At 45.5% G+C, this 13,601-nt stretch overlaps 1 protein-coding gene across 3 annotated transcripts in view; it reads right to left on the bottom strand.

Annotated features, from left to right (window-relative positions):
• The window catches only part of ss18 (SS18 subunit of BAF chromatin remodeling complex), a 76,059-nt gene that overhangs the window by 22,136 nt on the left and 40,322 nt on the right, over positions 1–13,601 (bottom strand). For 2 of the 3 annotated variants that reach the window (XM_060823900.1, XM_060823901.1), the window contains exons 7-8: positions 11,933–12,034; positions 2,392–2,511 (exon numbers count right to left, since the gene is read on the bottom strand). In XM_060823900.1, coding sequence (XP_060679883.1) covers positions 2,392–2,511; positions 11,933–12,034 — 222 coding nt within the window. The remainder of the gene's footprint in view (positions 1–2,391; positions 2,512–11,932; positions 12,035–13,601) is intronic. The other variant, XM_060823902.1, reaches the window with a different exon arrangement.

Below are 13,601 nucleotides of genomic sequence, written 5' to 3'. Positions count from 1 at the left end.
GCCAGCACCCGGCCCATATCCCTCCAAACCCTTCCTATTCGTATACCCATCCAAATGCCTCTTAAATGTTGCAATTGTACTAGCCTCCACCACATCCGCTGACAGCTCATTCCATACACGTACCACCCTCTGCATGAAAAAGTTGCCCCTTAGGTCTCTTTTATATCTTTCCCCTCTCACCCTAAACCTATTCCCACTAGTTCTGGACTCCCGGACCCCAGGGAAAAGACTTTCTCTATTTACCCTACCCATGCCCTCATAATTTTGTAAACCTCTATAAGGTCACGCCTCTGCTTCCGACGCTCCAGGGAGAACAGCCCCAGCCTGTTCAGCCTCTCCCTGTAGCTCAGATCCTCCAACCCTGGCAACATCCTTGTAAATCTTTTCTGAACCCTTTCAAGTTTCACAACATCTTCCCGATAGGAAGGAGACCAGATCTTTACAGATACACGAATACTGTCAAAGAGCGTGGTGCTGGAAAAGCACAGCCGGGCATGCAGCATCCGAGGAGCAGGAGAATCGACAGGGAATAGAGGAGTTCAGACTGCACTGAGACAGCAGGTTTTTAAGTTTGGAAAGGCTGGGGGGGTTGGTGCAGACTTGGTGGGATGAAGGGCCTGTACTCGCACTGGACTGTCCCCTTTGGTATGATTTTGATATGGCTGCCCTTTGGTTTAGCTGAGTGGGAGTGAAAGTAGAATTCGATGTGGGAAAAGGAGAGGTTCTGCTTAAGGAGAGCGCAGACAAAGCAGGGGGTACACACAGAAAATGGGAGGGTATTGGAGAAGGTTAGAAGGTGAGAGGGACTTCAGCATTAACAAGCCCCTGAAGGGAACAGGACAGCGAGATATGGTGGTAAAGGCAGCACACAGGATGCTTTATGTCATAGGATGAGGTACGGAATGGAAAAACTGGGCGTCCAAGGCTGAAACTGTAGAAAATGGCAGTTTGATCACAGCTGGAGCTGTGCACACAGAGCTGGTCACTGCATCGCAGCAAAAGTGAGAGTTTCTCTGGACAGGGGTGATTGACAAACACACGGCCAGGGAGGGGGAATTAAATAGAGGCATACAAAATAAGGAGGGGCTTGGGGAGACTGAGCATCCCCGAACAGAGAGGTCCATTAGCAGCGAGCACAGATTGAATCTGATTGGCAGAAGGATGAGAGAGGACAGCGGGGGTGAACGTTTTCTCCCAGGGGGTGGTGGGTGTCGGAAATCCACTGCCCAGTTTGGGGGTGGGGCCAGGAAGCTAGAATGACACTTTGAAGACCTGGGTTCGATATTGCCCAGGATTCTGCTGTGTGGATCACTGAGGTCCATATGAACGAGAAGGCATTACGCTGGCCTTGTTCAAGATTAGGTTAGATTCCTTACAGTGTGGAAACAGACCCTTCAGCCTAACCAGTCCACACCGACCCTCCGAAAAGTCACTCACTCAAACCCATTTCCCTTTGACTAATGCACCTAGCACTACGGGCAATTTAGCATGGCCAATTTACCTGACCGGCACATCTTTGGACTGTGGGAGGAAATCAGAGCACCCAGAGGAAACCTAGGCAGACACGGGGAGAATGTGCAAACTCCACACAGACAGTCACCCGAGGCTGGAATTGAACCCAGGACCCTGGTGCTGTGAGGCAGCAGTGCTAACCACTGAGCCATCGTGGCATGTGTACACAGTACTTCTTGATCAGTGCACAGAGCTGACAGAGAACATCCTACAATTAGAATGAGCAGCTAGTTTTATTTCCAGCACGATGGGCTGAACGGTCTCTTTCTGTGCCACAATACATCCATGGCACTGAACTGTTTTGGCGAAATGGTCTATTTTGTCTGTCCCACATAGAAAGGCAAGCAGAGTTGCAATGACTGAATAAGAACATTAGAACTAGGAGCAAGAGCAGGCCATTCGGTCCCTCGAGCCTGCTCCACCATGACTGATCTTTTGGTGAACTCAGCTCCCATCCTTTCACCATAACCCTTAATTCATCTATTGTTCAAAAACCTATCTTTGCCTTAAAAACATTCAACGAGGTAGCCTCACTGGGGAGAGAATTCCACAGATTCACGACCCTCTGGGTGAAGAAGCTCCTCCTCAACTCAGTCCGAAACCTGCTCCCCCTTATTTTGAGGCTATGCCCCCCCTAGTTCTAGTTTCACCCACCAGTGGAAACAACCTCCCTGCTTCTATCTTATAAAACGATGAAGGGAGTAGATATGTTTCCATAAGATCCTCTCTCATTCTTCTAAATTCCGATGAGGACAGCCCCCTACTCAATTCCTCCTAAGAAAGCCACCCTTTCAATTGTGGAAGGCCATTTTGTGTTGTAGGATGCCACTTACCATTCAGTACCAGCAATCTACTGCCTTTTTCTGTCTAGTTGCTTACCATAACCCTGCTGCTGGGTTGGATAGCCTTGTTGAGTTGAGTACTGCTGCTGTGGGTAGCCTTGTTGCTGAGGTGGCCCCTGTTGGTAGGTCTCTTGTTGTTGACTGTACTGCGAGTTACCTGCAAGAGGAGGGGGGCACAGCGATAGCGTTAGCTCGACATTCCCACAGGACGTTCTGCAGATATCCCGACAGAGGGGACGGAAACGCACGAGGTGCAGGATAAAGAAAGGTGGGAGGGGGGTGGAGAGCAAGAGACATTTAAACAAGAGATAAGCGGAAGAGGAGGAAAAAGCCACAGAAATCCGGCAAGTCAAGCAACACAGAACTGCAGCTGGTCCGTAACCCTGCAAAAGAAAACGAAAAAAAAAGAGACGTTTACTGGGACAACACAAATAGAAGATGGCTAGACTACATGAGAAGAGAGGCACAATGAAAAAAGACACAGAAATTAAAACATCAGCAAGGTATTGACACGTAGGCACTCCACACCAGAATATGGATCCAGGGGATGTGTGTGTGTTAATCGTTTTAGGGTCTTTTCTATTAGGAGCGACACATAGGCTTCTTTATATTTTCACAAAAAAAAAGAGAAAAGTTAGGAATGTTAAGGCTATTTTTGTAAGCATTGGTAAGGCAATTAATTTGGAAGCTACTTTGACCCTGAGGATAAGCCAGCAACTACCGTTCTACAAGAGCTGTGCAGTGAGGTAATGATGAGTTTCTTTTGAGAAAGAAGTTTTTTTTATCCAGGGATAAGGCATGTGTATATGCTTCCATGAAGGTATATGAGCATATACCTCCTTCGCAGTAGTGCTGTGAGGAATCCTCATAAGGCCTATCATAGCCTTGTTCAGGGTACGATAGCTGATGGTAACTGTAGTCATTGGGCCCTACATCAAACAGGAAAAAAATTAATGGCCTTGCATCTGCATTCCTACAATATTTCAAAAGTTGAGAGACAAACTGTGCAAGGTAAAACTTCAACATTTCACCCCAAAGCCCAAAAGTTAATTTCTGAAAAAAATATGTTTTAGTGCACTTGATCTACAAATCAAATACCAAAACACAGCAGGGCACTCAGGTCCCAACAATGTGCTGCTTACAAACAGGGCACACCCGGTACGTGGGGCAACGATAGTTCACAGTTAGACCCTGGGGTCCATTTCTGTGTTGTATATTCCTGTAAAACCTATTGAGAGATTCATAGCTGGTCCTATTTTGTTTGTTTTTAAAGAAACGTTTTGCCTCACTTTTACAGTTCACAAAACAATCAAGTCAAGGTAAAGTCGTCACATTCTTACCAGACCATAGGGCTGCTCTCTCATCAGGAAGAGGTAGAGAGGGAAACAACTGGTGGGGGGGTTTAACCTGAGGATCACAATGCCTCAGGCAAGGGGAGGGGTTGAAAAGGAGAGTCACTTATGGTCACCTCAGCTGGTAGAGGAATTAAACCCACACTGTTGGCATCACTGGGCATTGCAAACCAGCCATCCAGCCAACTGAGCTACAAGTATCAACTATACACAGACACATACAATAAAAACCAGCAGACAACAGAGAAAGTAAGAGGAAAGATCTTTGAAACCATTGTTCTTCACTTTCAGAGGTTTCCTGCAGGGATTTTTTTTAACCAACTAAAAATTCACTTCTTCCCCACACTTCATTTCTGTAACACCCAATTTAGAGTCTTAGAGATGTACAGTACAGTAACAGACCCTTCGGTCCAACCTGTCCATGTCGACTAGATATCCCAACCCAATCTAGTCCCACCTGCCAGCACCCGGCCCATATCCCTCCAAACCCTTCCTATTCATATACCATCCAAATGCCTCTTAAATGTTGCAATTGTACCAGCCTCCACCACTTCCTCTGGCAGCTCATTCCATACCCGTACCACCCTCTGCTTGAAACAATTGCCCCTTAGGTCTCTTTTATATCTTTCCGCTCTCACTTTAAACCTATGCCCTCTAGTTCTGGACTCCCTGACCCCAGGGAAAAGACTTTGTCTATTTACCCTATCCACGCCCCTCATGATTTTATAAATCTCTATAAGGTCACCCCTCAGCCTCCGACGCCACAGGGAAAACAGCCCCAGCCTGTTCAGACTCTCCCTGTAGCTCAGATCCTCCAACCCTGACAATATCCTTGTACATATTTGCTGAACCCTTTCAGGTTTCACAACATCTTTCTGATAGGAAGGAGATCAGAATTGCACACAATATTCTAAAACTGGCCTAACCAATGTCCTGTACAGCCGCAACATGACCTCCCAACTCCTGTACTCAATACTCTGACAATAAAAGGAAAGCATACCAAATGCCTTCTTCACTATCCTATCTCCCTGTGACTCTACTTTCAAGGAGCTATGAACCTGCACTCCAAGGTCTCTTTGATGAGAAACACTCCCTAGGACCTTACCATTAAGTGTATAAGTCCTGCTAAGATTTGCTTTCCCAGGATGCAGCACCTCGCATTCACCTAAATTAAACTCCATCTGCCATTCCTCAGCCCATTGGCCCATCTGATCATGATCCCGTTGTAACCTGAGGTAACCCTCTTCGCTGTCCACTACACCTTCAATTTTGGTTTCATCTGCAAACTTACGAACTATACTTCTTATGCTCGCATCCGAATCATTTACATGAATGCTGAAAAGTAGTGGACCCAACACCGATCCTTGTGGCACTCCACTGGTCACAGGCCTCCAGTCTGAAAAACAACCCTCCACCACCACCCTCGGTCTTCTACCTTTGAGCCAGTTCTGTATCCAAATGGCTAGTTCTCCCTGTATTCCATGAGATCTAACCTTGCTAACCTATCTCCCATGGGGAACATTGTCGAATGCCTTACTGAAGTCCATATAGATCACGTCTTTTGCTCCGCCCTCATCAATCCTCTTTGTTACTTATCAAAAAAAACTCAATCAAGTTTGTGAGACATGATTTCCCATGCACAAAACTATGCTGACTATCCCTAATCAGTCCTCCCCTTTCCAAATATATGAACATCCTGTCCCTCAGGATTCCCTCCAACAACTTGCCCATCATCGACGTCAGGCTCACTGGTCTATAGTTCCCTGGCTTGACCTTACCACCTTTCTTAAACAGTGGCACCACGTTTGCCAACCTCCAGTCTTTGGGCACCTTACCTGTGACCATGGATGATACAAAACTCAGCAATTTGCCCAGCAATCACTTCCCTAACTTCCCACAGAGTTCTCGGGTACACCTGACCAAGCCCTGGGGATTTATCCACTTTTATGTGTTTCAAGACATCCAGCATTTCCTCCACTATAATATGGACATTTTTCAAGATATCACCATCTATTTCCCCACATTCTATATCTTCCATATGCTTTTCCACAGTAAACACGGATGGAAAGTACTTATTTAGTATCTGCCCCATCTCCTGCAGCTTCACACAAAGGCTGCCTTGCTGATCTTGAAGGGGCCCTATTCTCTCCCTAGTTACCCTTTTGACCTTAATGTATTTGTAAAAACCCTTTGGATTCTCCTTAACTCTATTTGCCAAAGCTATCTCATGTCCCCTTTTTGCCCTCCTGATTTCCCTCTTAAGTATACTCCTACTGCCTTTATACTCTTCTAAGGCTTCACTCGATCTATCCTGTCTATACCTGACATATGCTTCCTTCTTTTTCTTAACCAAACCCTCAATTTCTTTAGTCATCCAGCATTCCTTATACCTACCAGTCTTTCCTTTCACCCTGACAGGAATATACTTTCTCTGGATTCTCATTATCACATTTCTGAAGGCTTCCCATTTTCCAGCCGTCCCTTTACCTGTGAACATCTGCACCCAATCAGCTTTTGAAAGTTCTTGCCTAATACCGTCAAAATTAACCTCCCTCCAATTTAGAACTTCAACTTTTAGATTAGATTAGATTAGACTTACAGTGTGGAAACAGGCCCTTCGGCCCAACAAGTCCACACCGACCCGCCGAAGCGCAACCCACCCATACCCCTACATTTACCCCTTACCTAACACTACGGGCAATTTAGCATGGCCAATTCACCTGACCCGCACATCTTTGGACTGTGGGAGGAAACCGGAGCACCCGGAGGAAACCCACGCAGACACGGGGAGAGCGTGCAAACTCCACACAGTCAGTCGCCTGAGGCGGGAACTGAACCCGGGTCTACAGGCGCTGTGAGGCAGCAGTGCTAACCACTGTGCCACCGTGCTGCCCAAATCATGATAGATCTGGTCTATCCTTTTCCAACACTATTTTAAATCTAATAAAATTGTGGTCACTGGCCCCAAAGTGCTCCCCCACTGTCACCTCAGTCACCTGCCCTGCCTTATTTCCCAAAAGTGGGTCAAGTTTTGCACTTTCTCCAGTAGGTACATCCACATCCTGAATCAGAAAATGTTCTTGTACATTTCTTTTTGCTTTTGCGAAAAGTCAAAGCAATTGAACAGAGCAATAGAGTCATACAGCATGGACACAGACCCTTCGGTTCAATTCATCCATGTAGATCAGATACCTGAAATTAATTTAGTCCCACTTGCCAGGACTTGGCCCATATCCCTCTGAACCCTCCCTATTCATATACCCATCCAGATGCCTTTTAAATTGTACCAGCCTCCACCACTTCCTCTAGCAGCTCCTTCCATACACATTCCACCCTCTAGGTCCCTTTGAAATCTTTCCCCTCTCACCTTAAATCTCTGCCCCCTAATTTTGGACTCCCCTACTCTGGTGAAAAGACCTTGGCTACTTACCCAATCCATGCTCCTCGTGATTATATAAACTTCGGTAAGATCACCCCTCAGCCTCTGATGCCCAGGGAAAATAGCCCCATCCTCTTCAGCCTATCCCTGTCATTCAAACCCTCCATTCCCGGCAACATCGTTGTAAATCTTTTCTGCACCGTTTCAAGTTTCACAATATCTTTCCTACAGTGAGGGATGTAAGATTTAAAACTTGGGACAATCACTTTCACGCTTATTGTTTCAAAGAACCAGCAGAGGTACGAGGGGTCAAATGGCCTGCTCTCTGAGATTCTGATCTGATCCGTATCCACGTTACAGAAAATCAAACTTACATGCCAGAAATAACATGCATCCAGAGAGAGACTTGACAGTCAAAACAAATTCTCTGCAAAAGCATAAGAAAATAACATTGGATTCCCTGCCTCACAAGGAGCTGTGGGTGGATTTGAAAACTAGTCAGAAATTTTACAATCAGTTCACTCAGCAGTAATGGGTCGTCACATGTTAAACACTGGCACTTTAATGAGTCCTGTGCATGGAGCAAATCTTTAAATAAATATTTTCAAAAACAAGTTGACACCATCCAGGATAAGCTGCCCACTTGATTGGCACCATACCCACTTCCTCCACCACCAACACTCAGTAGCTGCACTAGTTACAAAATGCACCAACTCACCAAAGCTCATTAGACAGCACCATCCAAACCCATGGCCACTTCCACCCAGAAAAAGATCATCAGTTCAGCCTCAAAATTTACAGCAGAATGTAGTAAGTGCTGCAGATTAATTCTAACCAAGGTTTGCGTAGCAAAACTTACTCCTTCTTAAATTCCAGCTGTCTAGATACAAAGGCTGACATTCCATTAGTCTTTCTGACTATTAATTTGTACCTGACAACTACAGTTTAGTAATCTGTGAACACTGACAGCTAAACGGCTCTTGAATCCCCTCAGATTGCAGTTTACAAGTTAAAAGATAATCACATCTGTCCTTTCTCATAGTTCATACTAAACGACATTCAAATCAAACTGTCATGCGTCTTGCCCAGTCAGTTAATTGATCATCATCACTTCCATTATTTTGTTGTTCCACCATCATTACTTACTATCTCACCTGTTTTTGTCAAATGTACTTACTTAGCTCCCTAAGTAAGCAATAAATACAGATTGAACAGTGAAGGCCTCAGTACAGATCCTTGCGGAACATCACTGCATAATTCCTTCCAATTCAGGGGTTTTAAAACTCGTTCACGGGATGCAGGTGTCACTGTTTAAGGTATGTGGCTCAGTGGTTAGCACTGCTGCCTCACAGCACCAGGGGACCCGGGTTCAATTCCAGTCTCGGGTGACTGGCTGTGTGGAGTTTGCACGTTCTCCCTGTGTTGGAGTGGGTTTCACCTGGGTGCTCTGGTTTCCTTCCACAGTCTGAAGATATGCAGGCCAGGTGAATTGGCCATGCTGAATTGTCTGTAATGTTCAGGGATGTGAAGGTTAGGTGTATTAGTTAGGGATAAAGACAGAGTAATAGATTCGGGGAATGGGTCTAGATGGGATACTCATCAGAAGGCCAGTATGGACCTGTTGGGCCAAATGGCCTGTTTCCACACTGTAGGGATTCTATGAGGTTGATTGATTTCTGAATACCAACGGGGTACATGGTTATGAGGAGGAGATGGGTAATAGCCAGTGATTGATCAGCCTCAAATGTATTGAATAATGGGGTAGGTGCAATGGGCTGAATGGCCTACTTATTTCCATGTTCGACAAATTCAATGGGAGACTAAGGTGGCTTTAGACAGGGTTTCCAAACTCCTTCATAAAGCATAATCTCAAGGCAGAAGGGAAATAAATTCCACACAAAGAGAAAGAAACCTCTGAAAGCTGCTGTTAAAATCATTCTATTTTCCCTCTGCAATTATTTTGGAGTTGAAGAGGTGGGTGAGATTGAAATTCAAAGCTTACTGCCTCCTGTGAAAAACACACACACACACACACCCTCCTAATTCATTCTTTGAAGCTAACAATTGAAGATGGACAATGTTCTTGTTGGAAGCCCCTGGCCATCCCTCACCTTGCATGCTGCCCAAGTGTGATACAAAGACTGATGAAATGCAAGGCATGTCCAACCTGCAACATCATTATGCTAAGGAGTGCCTTTGACATCGAGCAGCAACAGCAGCAGGATTGTTACTTCAGTTAAAACATCTCATTCAAGCTAACACAGCAACTGCATTGAGGAAATAACTGCACATCTGATAACAGTATTTCATAGCACAACACACAGAGTTGTCCAGCACGGAAACAGTTCGGTCCAACCAGTCCGTGCCTAACATAATCCCAAACTAAACTAGTCCTACCTGCCCGCTCCTGGCCCGTATCCCTCCAACCCTTTCCTATTCATGTCTCTATCCGAATGTCTTTTGAACGCTGTAACTGCACCCGCACCCACCACTTCCTCAGGAAGTTCATTTTGCACATAAACCACCTTCTGTGCAAAACATTTGCCCCTCATGTAATTTTTAAAATCACTCTCTTTTCACCTTAAAAATGTGTCCCCAGTCTTGAAATCCCCTATCCTAGGAAAGGACACCCCCCATTAACCCTGTCTAATCCCCTCATGATTTTATAAACCTCTATGAGGTCACCGGGTCAACCTCCTATGCTCCAGTGAAAAGAAGCCCGAGAGTTTCTTTATAACTCAAACTTCCAAACCCGGCAACTTCCTGGTAAATCTCTTTTGGACCCTCTCCAACTTCATAACATCCTTTCTATAGCAGGATGACCAGAACTGGACACAGTATTCCAGTGATGCCTCACCAATGTCCTACACAACCTCAAAAGGATGCTCTGATCCTATACTCAAAGGACTAATCACTGAAGACAAGCACGCCAAATGCCTTCTTAACCACCCTGTCTATTTGTGACACAAACTTGGTGAAGTTTGACTCTCTAATTGTCAGCAACTGTTCCTTCAACATTTTATGCTTCATTAAATGACAATCTTGAACCTGTGATCATGTAGTTAGGGAAAACCAAGGCATGTTGAATTTTAATAATATCTGAGGGAAGACAGTGAGATGTGGTCTATTAAAATGGCAGCACGGATACAAGCCATTCAGTCCACTGCTCCTTGCGCTAATTGTACAACTTGTCATGTTCCCCTTGCTCTTTGCTCAGACGTTTTCTCTTTTAACGTATGGACCCAAATCCCCAAAGGTAAAGGGAGTGGGCGGAAACTTGGCAGGCCGAGTGTAAACTGGGTAAATACGAACTTTTCCACGTTGGCACAAAGAATAGAAAAGGTGTATTCTCCTAAAGTGGAGATAGAGATTGCAGAAGCCAGTGATAAGAGAGAGATCTGGGTACATGAATCACAAAAGGTCAATGTGTCCTGGAACATAAATGCAATGGACAGCTGCAGCAAGTGATGATGAAAGCTATCATTAAAAGGGAGATGGAACATAAAGTAGAACTCTCCAGAGAACTGATGCACTGAGACCACTGTGTATACTTTTAGTCTCCTTACTTCAGGGGTCACAGGCTAAGAATAATGGGTAAGCCGTTCAGGACTGAGATGAGGAAGAATCTCTTCACTCAGAGTTGTGAATCTGTGGAATTCTCTCCCACAGGAAGTTGTTGGGGCCAGTTCATTCTAGATTCAAGAGGGAGCTGGACATCGCCCTTGTGGCTAAAGGGATCAAGGGATATGGAGAGAAAGTGGGAAAATGAGATACTGGGATTGCATGATCAGTTATGAACGTACTGAATGATGGAGCAGGTCCGAAGGGCCGAATGGAATACTCCTGCTCCTAATTTCTATGACTATACAACAAGTCTGTGCGGGAGGATTCTCACCTCCTCCCTCTGGGTCTTTTGTCAATTTATCTACAATCCATTTCCTGTGGTGACTGGCTCTCCAGCCAGCTAAAAACCCTGTTTACTCCATCATTCACCACAATCCAGCAGCCTCAGACAAAAACACAGCTAGTCATTAGCTTGCTACCCCAGAATACTAACTAACTCGGAAAACCTTCATTCGGCACATCCCTTGGTCATAAAGTGGGAAAGCTTAGAAAGGGAGAGTTGACTTCTAAAAAGGGGCTCATTTGCCCCAGGAAGCCAAGACCTTGATGTTGTTTGTTGGGATAAATCCAAGTTCCCCTCGGAAAGAAAGTCTTCGAGCTTTGGGATAATTAAACAGAGGTAGATGTGAACGATGGAGGGATGCCCCTTGATCGGGGACCTGGCTGGTGAAGACACATTTGCCTTAACACGAGACAGAGAACGATTAGACTGAGGGAGGGGTAGTCAAGAGAGTGGTGCTGGAAACTCACAGCAGGTCTGGCAACATCTGAGGAGCAGGAGAATTAATGTTTTGGGCGTAAGCATTTCCTGATGAAGAGTTAACAACCAAAACATCGATTCTCCTGCTCCTCGGATGCTCCCTGACCGGCTGTGCTTTTCCAGCACTACACCCGCGACTCCGAACTCCAGCATCTGCAGTCCTCACTGTCGCCTGGAGGGAGGGATGGACTGGATAAGATCCATGGATAAAGAACTGTCAAAGATATCCTGACAGTGTGAGATGAAGTGGAGAAGGTTTAGACCGAATCTGTCTCTTTGCTGTGACAATCCACATAGCTGTATCCAATAAGCCAGACACACTCACCCTACCCTTCGCCCAGCTGGGAGTAATCTATCACTGACATAGCTGAACAGAACACGTGAAGAACAGAGAGAGATGAGAGTTACCTGCACGTATACAACAGAACGCAGCAAGAACAAGGAGATGATAGGTATATATTACCATCAGGATAATACTGCTGGTTCATGCTCTCTGGGGTCCCCTGTCCATGATTGAACTGGTCATTGTAGTAATCCTCCTGCCCTGCGTATTGCTGGAGAGGACCTAAAAGAAGACAGGGACAGTCTGACGTGAACTGCAGCCTTTTGGTTTGGTATTTTCATTTCAGGAAGAGAAATATATACAAAGATATTTTGAGCTGATTAAAAACACCCTCGGATTTCTGAGCACACAACTGGCAAACATTCAACAGAACATAAATAGCCAACTACCCAGGTCTCCATAAGACACAGGAGCAGAAGCAGGCCATTCAGCCCATTGAGTCTGCTCCCCCATTCAATAAGATCATGGCTGATCTGATAATCCTCACCTCCACTTTCCTGCCTTTCCACCCCCCCCACCCCTCGATTCCCCTTCCTGATTAAAAATCTATGTCTCAGCCTTGACTATACTCAATGCCCCAGCCTCGACAGCGCTCTGTGGGAAAGAATTCCACAGATTCACTCCCGTCAGAGAGAAGAAATTCCTCCTCATCTCTGTCTTAAAATGGGGATTCCTTATCTTGCGATTAGGCCCATTGGTCCTAGACTCCCCCACAAGGGGAAACAACCTTTCTTATGAAGTTCTATTGAATCTTTTGTTTCAATAAGGTCACCTCTCATTCATTTGAATTCCAGGCCCAACTTACTCAACCTCTCCTCATAAGACAGTCTCTCCATACCCAGGATCAGCCAAGTGAACCTTCTCTGGACTGTCTCCAACATCCATCTTTCCTTAGACATGGGGCAGAAAACGGTTCACATTATTCCAGCTGGGATCTCATTAGTGCCTTGTATAGTCTTAGCAAAATCTCCCTACCTTTATACTCTATTCTCTTTGAAGTAAAGACAGACATTCCATTTACCTTGCCCACTATCCACTGAACGTAGCTTTTTGGGATTCATGGACGAGGACTAAGAAAGTAGACTTGCTGTAGAGGGTGTGCAACAAAGGGTCACAAGGCTGATACTGGGAAGGACAGCACCGTCAGATGAGGAGAGGTTAGTTTCACTGGGCCCTGTATTCGCTTGAGTATAGAAGGATGAGAGGGGGATCTGACTGAAATGTGCAAAATTCTCGCAAGGCTGGACAGACTAGATACAAGGAGGGTGTTTCCCCCCTGGGTGGGGGAGTCTAGACCCGGGGACACAGTCTCAGGATATGGAGTAAACCATTTAGGACTCAGAGGGGGAAATATTTCTTCCCTCAGACAGGAGGGAGTCTGTGGGATTCTGGAGGCTGGGGAGGCCAAGTCACTGAATATATTCCGGAAAGAGATTGACATATTTTTCGGTTACAAAAGACAACAAAGGGAATGGCGAGAAAAACAGGAATAGGTCGCTGAGATAGAGGATCAGCCACGATCATACTGAATGGTGGAGCAGGCTCGAAGGGCTGAATGGCCCACAACTGCTCCTAGTATCTAGGTTTCTAATGATCCCTGGATATCCAGAAAACACAGTCTCCTGACTTTCTCAGCGACAAGACAAATCACTTACAGATACCATAAAGGCAGCAAGTAAAAGCATACATGGGACCACCCGTCTGTATATGCTGGTGTTGGACTGGGTTGGATAAGGTCAGAAGTCACATGACACCAGGTTATAGTCCAACAGATTTATTTGAAATCACA

This window comes from Hemiscyllium ocellatum, chromosome 4, assembly GCF_020745735.1.
Source record: "Hemiscyllium ocellatum isolate sHemOce1 chromosome 4, sHemOce1.pat.X.cur, whole genome shotgun sequence".
Classification (NCBI taxonomy): domain Eukaryota; kingdom Metazoa; phylum Chordata; class Chondrichthyes; order Orectolobiformes; family Hemiscylliidae; genus Hemiscyllium; species Hemiscyllium ocellatum.
Note: the sequence above shows the minus strand (reverse complement) of the source record. Positions and strands in the feature narration are given on the sequence as shown.